The 24,537-nt window shown below is 35.0% G+C and overlaps 1 protein-coding gene across 4 annotated transcripts in view; it reads left to right on the plus strand.

Moving 5' to 3' along the window:
- ARID4A (AT-rich interaction domain 4A) overlaps positions 1-24,537 on the plus strand; it is a 59,581-nt gene that overhangs the window by 7,600 nt on the left and 27,444 nt on the right. For 3 of the 4 annotated variants that reach the window (XM_022570471.3, XM_089907758.1, XM_022570469.3), the window contains 6 exons: positions 8,063-8,142; positions 8,232-8,326; positions 9,575-9,707; positions 12,896-12,975; positions 14,612-14,688; positions 15,072-15,238. In XM_022570471.3, coding sequence (XP_022426179.1) covers positions 8,063-8,142; positions 8,232-8,326; positions 9,575-9,707; positions 12,896-12,975; positions 14,612-14,688; positions 15,072-15,238 — 632 coding nt within the window. Of the gene's footprint in view, positions 1-3; positions 7,806-8,062; positions 8,143-8,231; positions 8,327-9,574; positions 9,708-12,895; positions 12,976-14,611; positions 14,689-15,071; positions 15,239-24,537 lie in introns of those variants that run through there. The other variant, XM_089907760.1, reaches the window with a different exon arrangement.

Below are 24,537 nucleotides of genomic sequence, written 5' to 3' on the forward strand. Positions count from 1 at the left end.
GGTAGTTAGGTAATTTAATATAGAGGATTTAATTTGCGGGTTTCATATCTATCTCTCTGTTTTGTAAATTCATTGAATCATTACCTTGGCAGAGAAATATGTATTCTTTCCTGTCAATTTACTTGATATAGACAGCTGAAATTTTAATGACACCCTGATGGTGAAAAAAAAAAAAACCCAATTATCTCTTTATAGTAACTTGGCCACTTATGGCTATTTCATCCAAGAATGTACTTCTTTTTTAGGTTATCTTGATATTTCCCTTCAAGAAAGTTAAATTATATGGTTATTTTTCTTCTGTTAGAAAAGTCAATACAACTTAGTATTGTAAGTTATCAGACTTTTAAACTTTTTCTGGAATTACAATTAAAATTGCATAGTTGCAGTCTTTTATTGTATTGCTGCCTATTTTATATAAGGGTGCTATAGATATTACCACAGAATTTACAGACTAAAAAAATTTGGGCCAGAGTAGATTCAAGCCTAGGTGATCATAGCTTAATTTTTGATTTTCAATGCAGTCAGGACTCTCTTAGTAACACCTTTCACGAAAGATATATATGCTGCTAATGTGAATTCATTCTTAACATTTCATGCATAAGCTTATACTGGCTTTAAAAAACTTTACTGTAGTGAGTAGCAACAAGTGTCACAGTGCATGTAAATGAAAACCTAAATGTAGTACCTATATTGTTGCTGTCATTATGTTGATGAGAATAGCAATAATTAAGATTTCCAAGTCTCCTCTCATTACTTTCAGACTACACAGTCCTGTGGATAACATCCAATCGTTGGCTTTACACTGAACATCTATAGCATTAATTGGTTTTTACATTTATGTCTTGATATAAAAGATATAATTATAGTGTTGTGGTTTCCTTGCAGAAGATAAAGAAATGACCCTTTAGGTTTATTTTTAGTTTACTTGATTTGTTGCTTTGAGTAAACATCATTCATCTGTAGTTGATGCTCAAAGCTGTGAAGAACACGCTTTGGTTGGAAATTGTACTTCCTGTGTCTTACTCTGTGGCTTCTATTAGTAGTAGCAATGTGCTGTATGTACCTAATATTTTCTAACCGTTTTTATTCTTAGACCTCCTACAAGTTGGTGTTGGTTCACAATAGTGCTATTATTCTGAACCATACATATATATATATATATTTTTTTTTTTTTTTTTTTTTTTTTTGTGGTACGCGGGCCTCTCAACTGTTGTGGTCTCTCCCGTTGCGGAGCACAGACTCCGGACGTGCAGGCTCAGCGGCCATGGCTCACGGGTCCAGCCACTCCGCGGCATGTGGGATCTTCCCAGACCGGGGCACGAACCCGTGTCCCCTGCATCGGCAGGTGGACTCTCAACCACTGTGCCACCAGGGAAGCCCTGAACTATATATTTTTAGGAGGCTTAATTGTGACTGTTGATAGTTGTTAGAGATTTAAAAACTAAGCTTAAAATTAACTGTTAGATTTTAAGTGTATACAATTTTGCTATATTAAACAAAGCAGTGGTAAAAATTACAGTGTGCAGAATCATGGGAAATAATATGATGCATGTTTGAATACTAACATGCATCCTGTTTGGTGCCCAATATCAAGGTTACATTCACAATACTTGTGAAGTTTTACTGATGTAATGCTTACACTTCTGCAGCAGCAATACTTTTCAGGTTTTCACATTTTGGATTTTCTGCACCCCAGAATAATCCTCCATTTATGAATAGCAATCTCTGTCCTTTACCTGAATGGCACTTTAGTATTGATGAAAACTAGTTGCTACTGAGCATTCTCTGTGGTGATTTTCTTTGATAGACAATAACAGAAGAAATTGTATAATTCTTGTTCTCAAAGAGCTTAGAATCTTAATTGCATATGGTTCATATATTAAGCATTAGTGTACATAAGAATCACTTGATGCTCATTTGAAAAAAAAAAGGATTTGAGGACCCCAAATCTCTCTAATTTAGTGGGTCTGGGATGGCAACCCAAGAATCTTTTTTATAAGCACATTGGCTGAATCTAATGCAGTTAGTACACACTTAGAAAAACAGACCACATTTGTAGAAACAGACCAATTAGGGGAGAAGAATCCAAAATACTTAAAATTTTTGCATCTGTGTAATGAGAGACAGTGACCAAAAAGTTTTAAGATGTTAAGAGGCACTATTCTCGTAAGTATTAAGAGAATTAAGTATATTCTCTTATTCTCTTTATAGCACTCTGCTATAAAGAATGTTTAGGTATTGAAGGATGTAGGCCACATAAAGAATGATCCTTATTAAAAGATGGCAAAATAAAATGTGTGATCTCTCACAGGTCACGAACTTTCTATAATTTTCTTTAATTGAGTGACTACTTAATTGCTCTTTTCTGGATTTTTTCTTGATTTCTAATTCCTAGCAAAGTGTTATATAGGTAGAATCAGAAAGTATTCAAAGTATTGTTAATGGTCTTGATGTTTTTTGATTTTAAAAGAACTTGAAATTATGTCAGGCTCTTAAAAATGAAACAAAAGGGGATACCATACTGCTGATTTGGATTAAATAGGAGTTACAATTATCAGTGATCAAAAGTTATCTGAGAAACTGTTATTAACTCCTTATATAATATAGGTATTAATTTTTCATATTATAGCTGAATGACCAATTTTGAAAAAGATTACGGATCTAATATAACTCAATTAAAAAAAATCTAATAATACCTTGCCCTCTAGTGTTGAACAACAAATAGCACCAGTTCATGGATTTTTATGTTTTTTGAGACTTTGAAATATTTCCCCTTCCTATCATAAAACAATGCTTCCTAGTAGTTTATTCATTTGGCAGTTCTTTTCCTTGCATTAAAGATAAGGAATCTGTAATGTATGGAAGTGTATTGTTATCTGTCCAGCCATTCAGAAGATACCAAAATTGGGATTAGAATTCATATCTCCACTTGAATGTTGCCTTTAATTCCTGACAAATATAACTGTCAGTAAGACATTCTAAAACTGTTCTTCTTTTGCTTTGTTAGAATATAAAAACAACACGGTATTTGAAAAATAAGAAAAATGTAAAGGAGAAAGTTGCTTTTAATTTAAATAATTTATATATAAATGTACGTAAACACATACATCATATATCAAGTTTAACACTAAAATATTTTCGATCATTGATATATTGTGACAAATGCTTTTTAAGTTTCTGGATTTTTTTCATACCTTCTTATTATTTTGCACATCAGTTTGATCAGATCTCATGGAAATTCTAAGTTAAAGGAGTAGAGGAGGGTTACATTAATGGACTGACTTTTGTACAATGTGCTGTAGGCTTATAAGGCTTTTGATTTGATTAGAACTGCTTATGACAAATGTTGTTATAACCAGAATCAACCACAAAATGTTTTCAAAGCCAAATGGTTATTTCTTTGACTAGAAAATCATTCATTAAGAAAAAAAATACTAAGTAACAAATCTATTTAGTCCTGTGATAGGCTTTAACCCATTGTTTAAATAGCCTTCTGTAAGACTTAACATTCTCATGATATTTTGTTAACATAATTATACATTTGAATGTTAACTTCTTAAATTACCAGATTCCTGAAGTTTTTGATCTTAGCTGCTGAGGGGCTTCTATAGTTATCACAGATGATTTTATGAGCAACAGAACTATTGGTTTTACCTAGGGTATGCATATATTTTTAATTTTAAAGTTTTTACTGTATCACGTGAAATGTTTTGTTAATTGTTACCGGTATAAGCAGATATAACAATAATACTTATTTTCACCAAGTCAGAATTCTTTTTTTTTGTCTATTTTTTGTTTATTAACAAGATAAAGTTTGAGGGTTTTAAAAAAATTAATTTTTATTATTGAAATATAGTTGATTTACAGTGTTGTGTTAATTTCTGCTGTATAGCAAAGTGATTCAGTTACACATATGTATACATTCTTTTTCATATTCTTTTCTATTATGGTTTATCACAGGATATTGAATATAGTTCCCTGTTCTATACAGTAGGACCTTGTTGTTTATCAAGTCAGAATTCTTAAACTCTCTTCCCAGTGTTCATTTTATGCCCCTGTTTCTTACCTGCTTGTTAATTCATTTTGATCCCCCCTTAACTAAATTGTAGCTCATAGATGAACCTTCTAATTCTCAATTTCTTTATCTATAAAAGGAAGATAGTGATTCCGACCCTGTAGAGGCTGCTGTGAGGATTAGGGCATAGTAGAAGCTTAATAAGTAATAGCCAATTATATCTTTGGATAGATAAAGTTAATTTACTGTTGTTATTATCTTACTATTCTCCAGCATCTAACAGTGCTATGATAACAGGTAAATCTTTTGTATTTAGTAGTTAGATTAGATCCCTTTTACTTTTGTTTCTTTGAATTCTAACAGTTTAGGGTCAGGCTTTGTTTCCATTAGCATTATTTTGTCTAGTACGATTAATGTTACAGAGAGAGTCTTAGCTTTGTCATTGTCCTCAAATTAGGTTTTAGAATTTATATGTAATATACTAATAGAGATACAACTTTTGTAGTATCTGCTCTCTTGCACTCAGTGAATGATGTATTCAAATGCCATTTTTGGCAAGTATAAGACATTTCATATCTTATAATTACTAAATCCTTATACTCTGACTTTTTTTCTCTTGGCGTGCTGTAGTATACACCTTGAACCAAAAATAAGCTTAATATACTATACACACACCAGTTAATTATTTCACTCTTATCAAAATGCTAGAGTCAGTGTTCAATGCCTTCAAATTATGTGTTCTTTAAGATGATATTTCTAACATGGAAGTTATAGAGGAAACTTTTTGTTTTTGGCTGCACCGCGTGGCGTGTGAGATCTTAGTTCCCTGACCTGGGATTGAACCTAGGCTCTTGGCAGTTAGAGTGCAGAGTCCTAACCACTGGACTGCCAGGGAATTCCCTAGAGGAACCTTTTTTTTTTCTTGCGTTATGCGAGCCTCTCACTGTTGTGGCCTCTCCCATTGCGGAGCACAGGCTCGGGATGTGCAGGCTCAGCGGCCATGGCTCACGGGCCTAGCCGCTCCGTGGCATGTGGGATCTTTCCGAACCGGGGCACGAACCCATGTCCCCTGCATCGGCAGGCGGACTCTCAAGCACTGCGCCACCAGGGAAGCCCGAGGAAACTTTTTTTAAATAAATTTTATTTATTCATTTTTGGCTGCTTTGGGTCTTCCTTGCAGTGTGCAGGCTTCTCATTGTGCTGGCTTCTCTTGTTGCGGAGCACGGGCTCTAGGCGCGCGGGTTTCAGTAGTTGTGGCTTGTGGGCTCTAGAGCACAGGCTCAGTAGTTGTGGCGTGTGGGCTTAGTTGCTACGCGGCATGCGGGATCTTCCCAGCCCAGGGCTCAATTCAGTGTCCCCTGCATTGGCAGGCGGATTCTTAACCACTGCGCCACCAGGGAAGCCCTAGATGGAACTTCTTAATGATTTTGATAATCGGGGATGTCATGATTAAATAGGTCCACTATGTTGTCAAGTTTTCTGTTTGTCTTTCAGAAAATCTTGAGAAGTTATATGGCTCAACAAACTTGTATAAAGCACTCAAATACATACCTTTGTATAGTTTTATGAATTAAAAAAATTCTTAAAAATATTTTTTAAGAGAAACAGAGAAAATTCTGTTTCTCTTTGTTCACTTGAAGTTGGAAGGGGTTCGGTTCCTGTGAAAAAATGTAAAAGGATTATTTGTACCACAATTGACTTTGGTCCTTACCTTATTTCTAACCATGGTAAAATTGTGTTGAAGTGAGATTAATTTTTTCCTTCAAAAATCTGATATATTTTCAAGGTGAATATTTTAAAAAAACAAGAACTCAGAATGTTAAATTATTGAAATTTCTCATCAGAGCATTTTGATTTGGGGCTGCCATTGATTAATAATAAAACCTTGTGGAAAAGACTTTGTTGCGTAAATTTGATATTAGTGATTTGTCTTATAGTCTCATTTTCCTTCCTCAATCTCCACCACTTAAATGTGGTGTATATAGTGTATATGTGCGTGTCCAGTGTCACTGTCTTTGGTATTGTAGGCATTAAGGAAAATTGGAACTTTTTAAGTTTTATTCTTTAGCATACTTATGGACATTAATAATAACATGAAAATTATTTTAAGTTTGGTATGATAATTTCATGATTTTGAATTTTTCAAAGAGCAGTGGTTTATCAGACTCGATGACACCATATAAATCATGATTGTGATACAAATGTTTAAAGCAGTGTTAATCAAGTGTAGATTAGTGATGTAATTGTTGGAGGATGTTGTGTTTTATCCTGTCATTGTGTCTGCAGGTGGTCATTAATTTCTGCATCATTGACAGTGTATAACACAGATGATTTTGTGGAATTATTATGGTTCTTTAAATATGTGCACCAGGAGCTTTTAATATTCTCTGCGTTGTCTCCTGCATGTAAGAGAATCTAAACTAGGTGTCTTTAGTCTAAGAGAAGGAACTGACTGAGGTGGATAAATATTGAAGAAGTTAAGTTTCCACCATGAAAAAAGTTTATGTTCAAAGGCAAAGTTTTTGCTAATAAAGCAGCCCTTTAAAAAAAATTCAGGATTGTAATTATATAGGTAACAAGGTAAAGATTTTAAGATATTAAATCAAGATAATGTAGAATTTTCCTTTTTTAACATTAATCTATTCTGTTAAATTGGAAAAACATTAAAAAATTGAAAAACATGTAGAATTATAAAAATTAGGATTAAATCTTAAAATAATAATCACTTTTATGTATGCTTTCCTATGTATGTGCTTTTTCCATAATATATATAAACATTTGTTGATGTGTATATGCATTTTAAGTATCAGAGGTAAGGATTCTGTCTTCTTGTATTTTATTTTTTCAAAATGCTGGGCATCCGGTATCTTCTGAGAAAATTTTCTTTGTGAATATTAGATGGTAAAATCAGAGTACCTTTCTAGAAAATTAAACCTTAGGGAGGGTGGGAGGGAGGGAGACGCAAGAGGGAAGAGATATGGGAACATATGTATATGTATAACTGATTCACTTAGTTATAAAGCAGAAACTAACACACCATTGTAAAGCAATTATATCCCAATAAAGATGTTAAAAAAAACCCTATAAAATTATCAAAATAATATATATAGCTAGATATATGAAGAGCATTGGTGGTAAATTGTTAAATTCCTTGCCCCCATTTTCTTGAAATATTTACACATAGTTTCCAAGTAGTATTTCTTTTAAATGTAGTAGAAATAACTTGAGAAAGCTTCTGTGCAATTATGACTTATTTTTTAGAATTAAAAAAATTCTCTTTCTGGTGTTTAAACTTTTATTTCTAAACTTCTTGCGTCCTCCTCTAGCAAAAGAAACAAGTTGAATCTTATGACTTTAGAATTTGGCAGCCAGTACTTCTGTTGTATTAGGGTATCATGCAAATAAGTAGAAGCAGTAGAATGAACCAACAGCATTACGAGCAGTCAGGCAGTTTCTGGACATTAGAGATACTCCGTTGATAACTGTTGTGAAAAAACCCATAATGCTTCTTTTTTTGCGAGAAAACCCATAATACATCTTTTTTTTTTCTTCTGTACGCGGGCCTCTTACCGCTGTGGCCTCTCCCGTTGGCGGAGCACAGGCTCCGGACGCGCAGGCTCAGCGGCCATGGCTCACGGGCCCAGCCGCTCCGCGGCATGTGGGATCTTCCCGGACCAGGGCATGAACCCGCGACCCCCTGCATCGGCAGGCGGACTCCCAACCACTGCGCACCAGGGAAGCCCCTACTTTTTTTTAAACCAGGTTTTTGCTCGTTCTTCTAAAATTAAAGGTAATTTAATATCTGTGCTTTGACTAGGTTGCTCATGGTTGAAGAAGGTCGTTCTGTAGTGATAGAGATTGAAAAAGTGAATGGAGACGCTTAAGCAGTTTGGGGCAGCCATTAACCTGTGTTTGTTTGGTATCTACAGAATGAAAAATGTGTGTAAATTTTAAAAGGTTTTGAAGCGTAACTAACAGTGGTTCTTAAGCCCCAGGTAAATAGCAATAAGTGTGCATAAATTCTCTGATGTCTTCTGCCTGTTGCAGTGTTTGATGATGGTGATGAGAGAACGTTGAGACGTACCTCACTATGCTTAAAAGGAGAGAGACATTTTGCTGAGAGTGAGGTAGGGTAACATGGATGGACTTTTTAAATTGAACAACAGCTACTAATGTAGAAGCAAAAAGTGATTTAATTTGTCTGTTTCTTATCCAGACTCTTGACCAGCTTCCATTAACAAATCCAGAGCATTTTGGAACTCCAGTAATTGCAAAGAAGACGAACAGAGGAAGGAGGTCCTCTCTGCCTGTGTGAGTGTTTTCATGTACAGTAACATTACAATTATCACAACATTAAATAAGTGGTTTTTCTACGGTGGTGAAATTTGTTTGGGTGGCCTTTCCACAGCATCTTGTATCCTTGTTTTAGACGTTTTACCCTGAGTAGACTTTGTTCTTAATTCTTGGACAAAGTAATAGGAATAATGATCTCAACCCCTTTTTAAAAAAGGCTATTTTTGTTTTGAGTTACTTTGCCAAATTCCTTAATTGATAGGATTATTTTGCTATGTTATGTGCGTATATGTGTTTTTTTAGCCTTTTTATTTCAAAAACATTTCAAGTTTAAAAATCGTAAGAATAATACAATAAACTTTCATATACTCATCGTCCAGATTCACTAAATTATTAAAACTTTTTGACACATTTGCTTTATCATTTCCTGTCTTTATATACATATATTATAATTATTTTTTATTTAATAATAATTTTAACTGGCTGAACCATTTAAGAGGAAGTTGCAGGATCATGACTTCTTACCCCTAAATAGTTTATGTAGGAACAGGGGCACTCTCTTATATAATCAAAGTATGGTTATCAAATTCAGAATAGATAACATTGATAGAATGCTATTATCTGATAATATATAATACATATTTCAGATTTTGCCAGTTGTCCCAATAATAGCCTTTATACCATCGCCTGATTCCAGGATTCAATCCAACATCATGCATTGCATTTAGTTTATGTGGTTCTTAAGTCTCCTTTAATCTAGAAAAGTTCCTCAGCCTTTTTTTTTGTCTTTTCATGACAGTGACATTTTTGAAGACTACAGGCCAATTGTTTTGTAGATTTTTCCTCATTGTGGCCTTGTCTGATTGTTTAGTTATACAGATAGGTTATCTAAATAAACCTCCTAATGTGTTTGGTGAGATCTTTTCCTAACCTGTTGGAGAATTAGAGTTATATTATCTGGAACCTGGCGTGCATAAAAAGTGGAAGGGCAATCTCTTAAACTGTATTTGGCACAGTGAATACTTCCTGGTGATATAGCTTTTCTGTCCCAGCCAGTGGTTGGCATGAGAGTCTAAGTCCAGGTCCTCACTGATCTAGTGAAGTGGACTCAGAGTTACCATGGACAGCGCAGGACTACCTCTTTGGGGCTAGGGAAGTATCCATTTCTTCAATTCCGACTTGAATGAAGAGGCTACTACCCTGGGGTAATGACTGTATCAAAAATGGTTGATGTTAAGATCATGATAAAGTTATTCTAACTTTTAGTAACGAAGATGAAAAAGAAGAAGAAAGTAGTGAAGAGGAAGATGAAGATAAGCGACGTCTCAATGATGAATTATTAGGAAAAGTTGTAAGTGTGCTATCTACATCTGAGAAGAGTGAATGGTATCCTGCTTTGGTAAGTATGGTTTCTTTGCAGAGTTAATTAACCATTTAAAGTATTTGTTTAACATGGATTTTAAGAAAGCATTTAAAATATTTTGAGAGTGTTACACAAATTTAGTTTGGACTTTATTGCAAAATTGAGCAGTCCTACTCAGGTCGCACATACTTCACTGCCTTCTTTTGTTATTTCCTTTCTTTAATTCTCTGTAACCAAGTATTTATTGAGATCTTTCAGTTTTTCCTTCAAAATGTGTCCAGTGGTCTGTGTTTACTCTGTTCCCATCACCTTTTTCACCTGATGTATAGTACCTACCACCAGCTTCTCTTAACTTGATGCCTGAATGCTTTCTTTACTAAATTCAGACTTTTTTTCTAGAAGTAACTTTTATAGAGAAATTTTAAAACATTGATTTAATCATGATAGTCCCATTCTCAAAAAAAAAACCAGCACTGACTCTGCCTAGTGAATCAATTCTGCATTTTTAGATGGGTATCTGTGGTCATCCTTAGCTCTTAGTTTGTTTCTCATTTTCAGTGTAAGCTGTCTACTTAGGCTCTTTCTTAACTGCTCCCTGTGTAAGACACTTCATTCCTCCAGTCCTTTACCCCTTAAATCAATTAGTATTTACTAAGGATTTGCAGTGACTTCAGCTTTGCTCTAAGCTCCTTAAGAAAAGAAAGAGGTATGAGACATAACACATTGCCCTCAAGGAGTTTACTATACACATCTCAAAGACTGTGTAGTAGTTAAATATTATACAGTAATTTAAAAAACTTTTGGTGCAGACACTGGAATAGGACAAAGAGTTTTAGGGAAAGGAAGGGTATACCTAAGCTTTAGAAATGGCAAATCTTGGGTATGTTGGTAGAGAAAACTAACCTTTGCTTACTTGGGAAAGGAATGAGAAGGTATGGGCAAGAGAATTACTTCACAAGAGGAATCAATATCTCCCCTTTCTCTTCTTCCTACTCCTCTCTTAAATATGTCTTAAGGCTCAGCTCAGGTCCTACCTTTCCTGTAGATTCTCCCCTAACCATTTTAACATAAGTATGCCCCTTCTTCTCTGAGTTTTGATATCACTTATATCTCTAATAATAATTTTGGCACAAAATACCTCCCAAATTAGGTTAGCCTCCTTTAAAGAACTGAGGCCTTTTTTTTTTTTTTTTTAGGTTTCTATGTGCATGTAAATACATTACTCAATTCCTATGTAGTAGATTTACTTCACATAGGAAAAGTCTGAAAATCCTTTGAACCTTTCAGTTGTATAGGCCAACAAGTCAATGGGTTTGGATTCACAATACTCAGGTCATAATTTGTCAAGAGATTAAAAAAAAATGCCTTTATTTACTCAACAGGTTTATCATTTCCCAGGTAATAAAATAAAAGATGAGTAAGAGTCAATGTAAGAATCAATCTTACATTTGATGATTTTAGTGTACTGCAGAGAATAATCCAAGTAACTGTAATATAAAATAGTATACATTCAATATTAGGACTTCTTGTCCTGAGACCTTGCATTTATTTGAAGGAAATCCAAAAAGAAAAAAAATAAAAAGCCTTCATGAAGCTTTTGAGCTGAGCCTTGAAGGATTTAAAGTTAGTTAGCAGAGCTTCACTAGAGAACTTTCTTAGAAGAAACAGAATAAGTAATAGGAAAGAAGGGGGTTTGTTCATGAAACTATTTGCTCTGGGAATTCATTTTGGCTAAATATTAGATGTGAATAGGGGCATAATAGGAAAGAAGACTGGGAAATAATTTGGATCGAGGGCAGAACGGTCTTTAAAATTTCATCTAAAGAATCTGGACATAGTTCTGCATAGAATTTTGCAGAAGAGTGACATTATTTGAGCTGCATATTTAGGAATGTTAATGACGCAGTGGTATGGTGGATGGATTGTTGTTGAAAGGAGTGGAGGTGATAGGAATCAATTTGGAGGCCATTAGAGTGGTTCACAGGTGAGGTAATTAAGCCTTGGGTTCTGTCTACTCATCCTTTAAGACTTACCTTTAGCCTTTGCTGCCACACATTTTACCTTCCCAGGTCTGGTTAAATCTTCCTCCTAGGTGTTTTTATTGATATTTTATCTTATGCCTAGTTGGTATCACTGTAGTTAGCCTTCGTTATGTTTTTTTTGTATATCTTTTTGTATTTACCCTTCCATTTCAGTGTTAGCTCCTTGAGGGCAGACACAACTATATTATTAGTCTAGTAATTACCAGCACCTAACAAACAAAAAAACATTTAATACCATCTGATGTTAAAACAGCCGATACAACTGCCAAGAATTTTTGATTGTCTGGACATAACACTGTTTAATATGATAGTCATGAGCCATGTGTGGCTATTTAAGTTTAAATTGTAACTTAATTAATATTAAATAGAATTAAAAATTCAGTCTCTCAGTTGAACTGGCCACATTTCAGGTGCTCAGCCCCATGTGATTCATTGCTGCTATATTGGTCAGTGCCGACAGAGAACATTTCCATCATTGCATAAAGTTCTGTGGTTGGTGCTCGATTACCACAGAGGGGCTAATGTTGAGCAGGTACAGTTCAGCAATTTATTAGTAGTCTTTAATGTTTTTTAAATATTAAATTCTATAAAGAATATATACAGAGATTGGTTAGTTACAAATGTTAAGACATTTGTTATTTTTAAAAGTTAAGAAATTTAGAAGTTCTTCACTCAGATTTTCTCTGACTTGTTTAAATACTAAAAATTGTACATGCCTTGGTAAGAATGGGAACTTAGGTGCTTATTTAATCAAATAGCCGGATTTCAAAATTGATCCTGATTTAAGTGCATTTAAAAAAATATATAATATGGCATGTCTTCATCATAGATCATACATTTTGTTTTTTGGACAGTAAATGAGTTATTATTATTTGGCTTAGAATAAATCCTAATATTTTTAAAGTGGTCACATTATGGTTTATATTTCATTAATTATTCATTTTATTATCTAATGACTGTGTATATTAAATATCTAGAAAGCCAATATGCTAAAGAAAAATTATAAGGCAATCTTTTGTAAGTAAATTTATTATGGTATGGAAGCTGTTGACAATGAACCTATTTCTTGTCAAATATAATCATTTCAAGAAGTTAGGGGATCCAGAATTGTTATTTTAAAAAATATATTCTTTCTTTGAGTAGGGAAAGTAGTAATCAATCTGCTTTTATTTTATATTTCAGGTAGTATCTCCCAGTTGTAATGATGATATCACAGTGAAAAAAGACCAATGTTTAATTCGGTCATTTATCGATTCTAAATTGTGAGTAATGAATCACTTAATAGTGTTACATTGGGAGAAAAAAATGGAAATCAAGACTTTATTTTTTAAAACTTAATCATTTCATGAACTGAGAAGTTGTTACCTATATGTTTTGACATTTTTGTAATGTAGGTTATTTTAAAAAATTTTTTTTAAATAAATTTATTTTATTTTTGGCTGCCTTGGGTCTTCAGTTGCTGTGCGCGGGCTTTCTCCAGTTGCGGCGAGTGGGGGCTACTCATCATTGTGGTGCGCGGGCTTCTCATTGCGGTGGCTTCTCTTGTTGTGGAGCACAGTCTCTAGGCACACAGGCTTCAGTAGTTGCAGCATGTGGGCTCAGTAGCTGTGGCTCGCGGGCTCTAGAGTGCAGGCTCAGTTGCTGTGGCGCATGGGCTTAGTTGCTCCGTGGCATGTGGGATCTTCCCCGACCAGGGCTCAAACCCGTGTCCCCTGCATTGGCAGGCAGATTCTTAACCACTGCACCACCAGGGAAATCCCTAAAATTTTTATATAAAAACTGAACAACAGTATTTGAGAATAATATTTAAAAAGTTTTAAAACAAAGCATAGTATTGATTTTCTCTTTAATTGTAAGAATTCTTTTTTAAATTTTATTTTATTTATTTATTTATTTTTGGCTGCGCTGGGTCTTCATTGCTGCGTGCGGGCTTTCTCTAGTTGTGGCGAGCAGGGGCTACTCTTCTTTGTGGTGCTCGGGCTTCTCATTGCGGTTGCTTCTTTTGTTGTGGAGCAAGAGCTCTAGGCGTGCAGACTTCCAGCAGTTGTGGTTTATGGGCTGTAGAGACCAGGCTCAGTAGTTGTGGCGCATGGGCTTAATTGCTCCACGGCATGTGGGATCTTCCCGGACCAGGGCTGGAACCTGTGTCCCCTGCATTGGCAGGCGGATTCTTAACCACTGAGCCATCAGGGAAGCCCTAATATTATGTAAGAATTCTTTATTTTTATTATGTGTACTATTTCATATTATAAAACATGAAATTTACTTTTAATAGAATTTATATTACTAGAATAATTATTTTGACTTTTTTTCTGATTAAATGTCAGATTTTGAACTCCAATAAAAATTAATTTTAAAAAAGGTCAGAGTTTTAGAAACCTTCCTTCACTTCAACTTTGCTTTGTTTCCAAAAAATGTAAAATTATGTATTTATTGAGTTGTGATTCTCTGTGAAAAATTTGATACCATAATATATCTTACAATGATAAAAATATTTTAATGTTACCATCTATTAAATTATTCATACTGAACTGAATAGTAAATTTGAGAAATATGAAAGATCAAAATAGACACTATAAGGAAAATACCATGCTGATATAAATAAACGACCCCATATTGTAGGTAAGAGGGTTGCATAAATTGAAATATTACAAATGTGAGGCTCTCAAATTAGTGTGCTTTGAGTATGTGAATCTTTAGAATTAAGATATTAGCTTTGCCTATATTACCTCTTGCCCTTTATTAAGGATTAGGATATACATGGTCTTTTTAAAACAATTTATAAGTAAAATAATTTTGATTTTGAGATTTATATTTTCTGTGTGTTAACATGACTCTTTAAGTGATAATTCTTATTTAGTAATGGTTTCCCTCCTATTTATTTTTCTCTGTAATTAGTTATTCTATAGCAAGAAAGGATATCAAGGAAGTAGACATTCTCAATCTACCTGAATCTGAGCTCTCTGCTAAACCAGGTAAAATAAGGATGAATCAATCCATTATTTCATGATGTGACTCTAAATGGCAAATTTAGTGGCAAAAGCAAGACTGAATATTTTCTGGTGCCATTTTAACTGTTTAGAGTTGATATCCACTCTTCTTTAATGCCTTTTTTTAATATCTAGATAAAGTATTTGACCTTAATTCTTTGTATGTTTTATCACTAACATTTCTGACAGTATTCCCTAGAGGAAAATAAACATTAATATATTATAACTTATATGTTCAAATTTACTGTATCATTTTAGAAATGACAGCTGAATTTGAATCCAGATCTTCTGACTCTGAATGTCATGGCTTTGTATTATTCTGTGGTGCTAATTCCATAACAAGTGCTGAAGTACATTTTTACTTTTAGGGCTGCAGAAAGCAAGCATCTTCTTAAAAACTAGAGTTGTTCCTGATAATTGGAAAATGGATATAAGTGAAATCCTTGAGTCATCCAGTAGTGATGATGAAGTTGGCCCAGCTGAAGAAAATGATGAAGAGAAGGAAAAGGAGGCCAAAAAGGAAGAAGAAGAGATGGTAGGTGAAATTTCATGTTTGTAACATATGAAAACATTTCAATACTCTAAAAACAATACCTTCATATATTTTCCCTGTGTTTAGATTCTTTATATTATTTGTTGCTGTCTTTTTCTAGCTCAGCTTTACTTGGGGAAGGGGGAGCTTTCTGGCTTTTAGCTTAGTGGGCAAATCAGAACTAATTTTTAGTGGGTAAGAGATTACAAAGAAGAACTTTTCAGGTTAAATGAGCAGCAAGTGCAGACTTTTTTTTTTAATAACATCTTTTCCAAATAACCAAGGAGGAAGGAAATGTAACTTTTAGGTATATTACATGTGTTAACTCATTTAAATTATTGCCAGATGGAGTAACTGTTGTTATTCTACTTTAAAGAGAAAAGTGAGGGTCAGAAAGATTAAATAACTTTCCAAAGATGACACAGCTCAAATGTGGAGAGCAGGGATTTGAACACAGGTCTGGTCTGTCTTAACTTTGAAATTTCACCTCTTTCAGACATTTCACAGTATCTCAAGGATAATGAGGATTAAAAAAATCCTATCTAAATGGAAGAATATTTCATTTGGCAGTTGGATAAATCATAGAAAAGATTTAGATTGTATTTTATAGGTGCTAATGGTTTTCTTTGTAATATCACTGTGTTGTTAAGAATGTATGTGTAATTGTAGGAAATCATTCATGAAGTACCACATAATTGCTTTCATGAATATTGCTGTCTATTTTTTCAGCACTGTTTTGTCAAGTGGGATAAACTGTCCAGTATAGTTTTGGTTGTTATGAGGTAAAGGGGCTTCGGGGCAGACAAAGAGAATGAGTTTACTGAAAAAGACCTATTTGAGCATGAAAAATCTTTGCTTGGAAAATGTGGAATGTTTGTTTCTGTTTTACATACACAAATAAGAATTTTTGAAACAAAATGAGTGTACTTGTATGTGATATAGGGCATAGGGTGTTTCTTCCCTTTTACTTCCCCTGCAGTATTTGGCTTTTTGCACTCTGAAATCAGAATGGCGGTTCATACTTACAGGCTGCCTACAGAGTTGCCATAGTAACGGGCTGTTGGTTTTAAGTGAGCATGCTCGGAAAGACAGGAAGGTTTTGCAGAGGCTTGGCGGGTTGCCAATGGAGGTTTGCCAGATGCTTTGAAATGGGCTGTCTTTCTTTTCCTTTCATGTAATGTCTGATTTTTATGTGGAAGAGAATGTAAGTAGTGCTGTATAACCCTGCGGATGCTATGCCCTAAGAGGAAAAGCAAATATTGCAAGTCAGACTGAAAAATGTTCAGATACTGTACTGATTAAGTAGAAGGGGAATCTAACCATTTTACATGTGAAAGAAAATGCAGCATATAGGTAAGATTTTTTTTATATATTACCATTTTGATTGCCAAAAATGAGGTTAAATAAGAATTTTAGGTATTGATGATTTGGCTGATATGGTAGGACTCGTAACCAAGCGTAATTGTTTCATGTAAAAGAGACAGTAGGAGTCTATTTTTAGAATATCAGAGGATGAAGGCTATTTTTCTGAAACATAAGATAGAGTTTGAAATGAAAATGATAATGACAGTTTGGAAAAATTTGGGATTTAAAGTCTAAATATTAAATGTGATTTTTGTATTTTATCTGTATTTATTTATAGATTATATGTTTTCAGGGTAAATAGGCCACATTTTCAGGGTGTGAACTGTTGGAGTCTGGTTTTGCTTTTTTTTTTTTTTTTTTAAATTAACATTGAAACATTGAAGTTAGGATCTTATATTGCCAAATACTGAAATACATAGTCTCTTTATTTTTGCTAATACTTTTGATTTGTATCCCTTTCAAAATGCATTTTCCCTGATCCCCACCCCCCCAAAAAACCTGAAATTTTAAACAAAGAGGGTTAAAAAGGCTGAGTAGTAAGGGTAGAGAGTATGGCTGTAAAATAGTAAGTAGTAAATAGTGGTCTTATTATAGCTATTAATTTTGTAAAAGTCATAATGTTTTATTTAAGCTGTGAGTAAATGTTAGTAAAAAAGAATGAAGAGCAGAGGCAAGCTCTGTTACCTATTGTTTGCAGGTAGTAAGTAAAGAAATTTAAAAAGGTAAGGACCTTTGTAAGGATAGTATCTTCTTAAAATGTATTACTTAAATTATGAACTGTTAAAATTAAGTGAACCAAGATGCTTTTCATCTAAAGAAAGAAAAGCACAATCGCAAAATGTAGTCATTGATTATATGATTATTTAAAACTATTTTTCAGATATTCATTTTCATGCATATACTTCATTGAATTACCTAATAGAAACTAATTTCCTCTTTTTCTCTGGCTGTACAAGTAGATTTTCTTTAGTGAGGTTGGGTTGCTTTAGAAAAAAAAAAATCAGCTGCATTTCTTGCTCTTGGATTTAAGATTTAGATGCTGAATCATTCTAACCTGTCTTGGACAGTAATTTTTTAAAATTTGATATATTGTAAAACTGAAAAGCAGTTTAATCTATAGCAAAGGAAAAAAATGGATATGGTATAAAATGAATTAAAATCTGATAAGCCAGGGCCTACCTGGCTTAGTCATTACAGGCCTTTACTATATAAGTGAGGCTAAGCTATTATATTTACATTACAGATCATATTCTTCCCAAAATGTAATTATGCTATGCTTTCCATGAGGATTTAATGTTGCTTGACAATGATCAAAAAGATCTTTTATAATATTCTGTAAACCACTGTAACAATACTTTAGCCAGCCATTTGGTGTTTGTAAATTTTATGCAGTAGAATCATACAAGTGTTAGATACTTCTGCAGTACTAATGGGCAGTGCACATTGTTTTTATATTTGATACTTTGAGTACCCTAACATAGCCTTAATCAGGAGATTTGAGACTTACTGTGGAGGAGCATCTTTTATACTTAATATTATTTTGAATTCCTAAGCATTGGTAGTTTAGGATTTGAGTACAAGAAATATATTTCATACTATTACTGGGTAGGAAGAGACTTGAGAGTCTGACAGGAAGTAGGTCCTACCTATATTGATGACTCTACATTTTAAGTCATTGATAATTATATTGAAAAAGGATCTGGAGAATATTTTTGTGGGTATTACTTAAATGTATTTTGTTAGGACATTTTTATATTAGAAAAGATATTACTGAATTTCCTTTTGAGCTTTGAAATTGATTGAAAAGTTCATGTAAACATAAACAATGATGTCAGGTATTCATTTACCCCTGACTTATATTCACTTTGGATGAATGTAGGAGAGTTGTCTAAGGGTAAAATAAATAGGTGAATGTTTAGAAAACTGAATATCAGGTGGGAATTTGACTAGTCTTAGTTCTTTTATCCTTTTGGTTTGCTATAGGTAGGCTTATATGTTGGGCCCTTTCAAAAATCTCCTTTAATTTCATATTTAGTAATGAAAATTAGAATTTCGTGAATTTTTATAAGAAATGCTCTTTTTTTTTTTTGGCCTCTCCTGTTGTGGAGCACAGGCTCCGGATGCGCAGGCTCAGCGGCCATGGCTCATGGGCCCAGCCGCTCCGCGGCATGTGGGATCTTCCCGGACCGGGGCACGCACCCGTGTCCCCTGCATCGGCAGGCGGACTCTCAACCACTGCACCACCAGGGAAGCCCAAGAAATGCTCTTTTTTGTTTAGAAGTATTGACACCCATTTCTCCAGTCGTTGAACTTCTAGGGATCACTGTTAAATTTAATTCCTAGGATTACATTCCCCTATTATAAAAATCATAAGTGCTTGAACTTTTTAATTCATCGAAATGTGAGGTTTTTTTTTTTAATGTTTAAATCAAGTGTTTTTTGTGTATTTATGCCTTTTTGTAGATCAACCATAAAGGCATTTGTTAGTAATCTTTCAAGATCACTTTGGGTATAAACCTATAGTAAATGCTTGATAACTCAGGAAAATCCTGTTAAGTCAATAAAATTTACAGAAAAATTTAAAGGTAATATTAGTATTTTAGGTATATCTAATAACTCCAGCTGCCAATCAGGTGTTTCTAAGCAGACCCTATAAAGCCAACCTTCAATGAATAACTGAGACTTTAGCTTGCATTCAAATGTAATAACTTATCTGCTAAGGTCTTAAAGTGTAGCCTATTAAATAAGCAAGCAAAAATGTCCTAATGTCTTTAGCAAAACCTTTCTTCACAGTGTTAGCATAAGACTCTAACCAAATTAGGATCACCTCATCAGATTAATGAGGATTGCACATTTGTACACACAAATACACCTACATTTTAATGTACTTATAGAAAAAGGTATTTTATAGTTGTGTTAGTAAGACTGATTTTAAAACCTTAGATTTGATAGCATGTGAACCACAGCTTGATGACTGAAAGTAAGATATATGTACCTTTTAAAATGGGGGGGGGAATTACTAATTTGTTATAGGCAGGTTGTAAACTGTTTTGTGAAATTATAAAACAGTGTCTTACCACATAATGAATATATTAGGCATGACATGTGGTTTCTGAAATTTTCTGTTTAAGTGTACACAACAGAGAAGAATGGTACCACTCTAAATTTTATGATGAACAAATTTCACTGGGCCTTCAATACTATTGGTCGGTTCTCAGTTTCTATAATCTAATCATTATCTCCTCCATTAAGCCAGCAACGCTACCCCCACTCCACTCACTTTGGAAAGAAACTAGGAGCTTCAAATTGGGAGCCAGCTCTAAACCCCACCTGCCTGCTCTCCTTCCCTTAATGTACAATTGATAGTATGTTGTCCTCTTCTGTAAGAAGAGTCCATCTTTTTAGGCTCTGGATCTCATTCCCTTCTTTCTTGTCTTAGACTGTGAAGTATCTCTTTTCTTTCCAGCATCTTTAATCTATTCCTTTGTGTTGTAACCTTCTTCCCAGCTTTTAAAAACATGCTTACATCTCTTCCAACCTTCTAGCAACCTGTCCAGATTCCTTCCACCAACCCCTCCACCTTATGGCCAGATTGCTCAGAGGTATATACACCGTTCTATTTCCTGACGCTACCACCCTGCCCCCCGTTCACTCTTTATTCACTGTAGTGCATCTTGTACTTCCACCACACCTAAAACAACTTAACTAAGGTCACCAGTGACCTCCAACAAATTTTTGTGCTAAGTCCAACAAATTTTTGTCATGATTTCATTTGACTCCTTAGTAGGCATTCAGCATCTTTGACATGCCTACCTTCTTAAATCACCTGACATACATGACGTTGCATTTTTTTCTGGTTTACTTCGTAACTAAATGATGTAATGACTCCAAATCTATATGTGCATCAAAGATGTCTCTTTCTTAACTCCAGACATTTATATTAAAATTCCAATGAGGATTTCTTCATATTTTGTAAGTCCTCAAACTCTGTATGTGCAAGACTGCACTCATCTTTTCCCCAAAACCTGTCCTTTCCCTGTTTGTTCCTAATTCACTTGAATAGAAGCACCATTCCCCCAATTACTCAAGCTAGATAAATGGAAGTCACCTTAATCCTCTCATTCTTGCCTCCCTATCCAATGAGACATCAGATCCTGTCTCTTCTACTTACTTTATAGCTCTCAAATTTGCCCACTTCCTTCAGTTCCTACTCTCTGTCACCTTAGTTCAAGCCACTCTACTCTTTCACCTAGCTAGACTGGTGCAGTAGCAACTTGTTCTTTCCATGTCCATGCTTTCCCTACTCCAGTCTGTCCCTCTGTACTGCATCGAAGTAGGTTTTTTAAAACTAGAAATATAAAAATGAGATTCCTCTTGGAATAAATTAATTTTGGGGCACAAAAATAAAAATAAAAGTAAATACCAGTCATTGACAATAAAACTGACTAAAATCAGCATGTCTTTAACTTCATGGAACTTATTGAGCACTTATAACATGTTGAAACTTTGAGGACAACAAACATGAATAACCTAAACTAAAAAAAAATCTCAGCATTAACACCTCTCTCTCACTCTCCCATGCTCTCTTTTCTCTCTGCTTCAGGGGGAGGGGTCATCTTTCCATCATCAGGTGGCAAGACTAATTCAGGCATTGATCCTCTCTTTGTGGACTGTGACAGTAGCTCCCCTTTCCCTTCCAATCCATCAAACTCAGAGAACTTTTAAAAATACAAATCTGACCTAGTTCCTCTCTAGCTCTCTCAAATCTCACATCTACCCAGAGTGTCCAGTTCTGATTCTCTAACATATCATTACAAAGTCCTTTCCTAATCACAGCCTGCCTTTGCAAGCCTCATGTTTATCCTGTTTGCTCTTGTTCCCAGGCTGTATGCTCTTCCCATTCTGAGGCTTTCCCTACTATTACCACCATCACCGCAGCCCCAGCAGAACCATTCATCCCCTCACCTTGCTCCTGTATTCTTTTATGTATTTTACAACACTTATCACATTTTGTCGAATTGGCTGGTTTTACATTTCCACACCTCCTGCCAGACTTGAGGGCCAAAGTTTTCTGATTTGAATTGCAATACTTTTGCAAAAGTCTGTGATTCATGGTAACTATCAAAAATGCTTGAGCTGTATTTGAAGACATAGTGTCCAAAGTCAGAAAATACATAATCTAGTAGTAGATAGATATACAACTACTATAATACTAGGAAGTTATACTCCTGCTAACTAAAATTGTAACTTTCTTAAAATTATGATCATATTCATGCCTCTTCTATATTCTTAGCCCCCTTCCCTGCCCTGGCATTTTACGGGGTGCATAGTTACTCTTCACATCCTTGACTAAACGAAGGGAAGAAGGCTCAACAGCAGTCTAGTGGGCTCCACCTCCCATTATTATAGCCCTATCCCACTTCAGAACCCTTGAGGGATGGAAAACCCTCTTGGCTCCCAACCGGGAGAGAGACCCTGCAGGTATTGTGATAGCAAGCGCCACCCCCATACAAAAGTCATAAAGGCAGAGTCTTCTAGTTGGAGGCATTTTCTACCATGTGCAATTTTACTCTAAGGTGACTAACAGGACAGCTGTTTTTTAAAAAAAAAATGATTGTGAAGAATTACTTATTGTAAGAGATTAAGCAGTTTTGAGTTTTGCAAAGACCATCAGGTAAATTTAAAACTTTGTTTATAGCATCATCTTTTTTTTTTTACTCGAAATAAATTTCCTTTCAAGCAGGCAGTTGTTTTTAAGTAGAATTCTTTATTCATTTATATCTTGTTTTTACACCTGATAACTGCATTCTGAACTTAAAATTTTATGGCCATAGTTTCTCATGGTACTTAAAACACTCTTGACATCCACTAACTTATAATTCCAATGAATTTAAACTACCGATTTTTATCTATAAAACTATATTCTTAATTAAGAATTTATCAAATGTTTGGTAAAACCTCAATAAACACCTTATTTGCAATTGATGGGTTCATTTTGTTTACTTGCTTTTGGAAGAAACTTTGATTTCAAACCAGTGCTTTTTAAAAACAATTGCTTTTACATATACTGGATACAGCAGTCTTCTTTGAATTCTGTAAGATCATAAATACTAAAAATGAGGTGTTAGTCTGAGGAGAGACTATTGTGATTACGAGGGACAGGCAAAGCATAGACCCAGTCTGGTATAAGTTGTTTTTATTTTTTTCCCCATACCAGAAGTCCTTAAAATTAGTATCTGAAATGATTCTTAGGCTACCAGATTACTCTTTTCTTGAGTTAACTCATTGGCAGTTGTTTTCACAACCTTGTAAAAGCAAAATTTTTTAATGCAGTTGGGGAAAAAATTGCCATGTCTTGATCTGAGTATTTAGTAAAGACCTTTATTAATTCTGTAGTGATTATTAAGTCTGTATGTATATTGCTAACTATTAAGTCTGTATATTGCTATTTTTTTTTTTTTTTTTTTTTTTTGCGGTACGCGGGCCTCTCACTGTTGTGGCCTCTCCTGTTGCAGAGCACAGGCTCTGGATGTGCAGGCTCAGTGGCCATGGCTCACGGGCCCAGCCGCTCTGTGGCATGTGGGATCTTCCCGGACCAGGGCATGAACCCGTGTCCCCTGCATCGCCAGGCGGACTCTCAACCACTGCGCCACCAGGGAAGCCCGTATATTGCTAATTTTTGAGGCTTACTAGAACTTCGACTTAAGTTTCTTAAATTTTGTTAAACTGAAAGTACTCCGATGCTATGTCATTTTTTTTTTTTTTTAAGAAGATGTTGAGGGTAGGAGTTTATTAATTAATTAATTTATTTTTGCTGTGTTGGGTCTTAGTTTCTGTGTGAGGGCTTTCTCTAGTTGTGGCAGGTGGGGGCCACTCTTCATCGCGGTGCGCGGGCCTCTCACTATCGCGGCCTCTCTTCTTGCGGAGCACAGGCTCCAGACGCGCAGGCTCAGTAGTTGTGGTTCACGGGCCTAGTTGCTCCACGGCATGTGGGATCCTCCCCAACCAGGGCTCAAACCCGTGTCCCCTGCATTAGCAGGCAGATTCTCAACCACTGAGCCACCAGGGAAGCCCTGTAAGTCATTCTTCATGAATGTACTGAAAGAAAAAAACAGACTGTACTGAGGGAAAGACTTTTCTGTAGATTGCCTCATGCTTTTTATGTTATATATTTTAATCGACCTTGATTGCCTCATGTTTTTTAAAATATATTTTAGTTAACTACATGTTTATTGATCTTGGCTATATTATTAGCTGTTAAAAACTTAAAAAATTTTTTTTGCTCTCTGGATTGTGAGCACTCAATATTTATTGCTTGACAGTTGCCTTTGCTTTGAATATGGCTTTGAAAGACAAAAGTCTGAATTCTTGTTTTGAAACATGGAAAAATAGTAGTACTCTGGGGCTTCCCTGGTGGCACAGTGGTTAAGAATCCACCTGCCAATGCAGGGGACACGGGTTCGAGCCCTGGTCCGAGAAGATCCCACATGCCGCGGAGCAACTAAGCCTGTGTGCCACAACTACTTAGCCTGCGCTCTAGAGCCCACGAGCCACAACTACTGAGCCCATGCGCCACAACTCTTGAAGTCCGCGTGCCTAGAGCCCGTGCTCCGCAACAAGAGAGGCCACCACAATGAGAAGCCCGCGCACCATAACGCAGAGCAGCCCCTGCTCGCTGCAACTAGAGAAAGCCCGCGGGCAGCAACGAAGACCCATTGCAGCCAAAATTAAATAAATCTATTAAAAAAAAAAAAAAGTAGTACTCTGAAATTAAATTATGATAATTTATATGAAAGAAATATATCAGTGTTTTCTTTGTTTCTCCATAGTATTGTTAAACTTCAAGAATTTTCCCAAATATTAATTTATAAGTAGTCTATCAGAAAAGGAAATATTTTATTAAAACCCAAAATCCATTTGTTTGCATAAGAAGAAAT

The sequence above is a fragment of the Delphinapterus leucas genome, chromosome 2 (assembly GCF_059928025.1).
Source record: "Delphinapterus leucas isolate spDelLeu-1000000601 "Yukka" chromosome 2, BTC_Dleu_Yukka2, whole genome shotgun sequence".
NCBI lineage: Eukaryota > Metazoa > Chordata > Mammalia > Artiodactyla > Monodontidae > Delphinapterus > Delphinapterus leucas.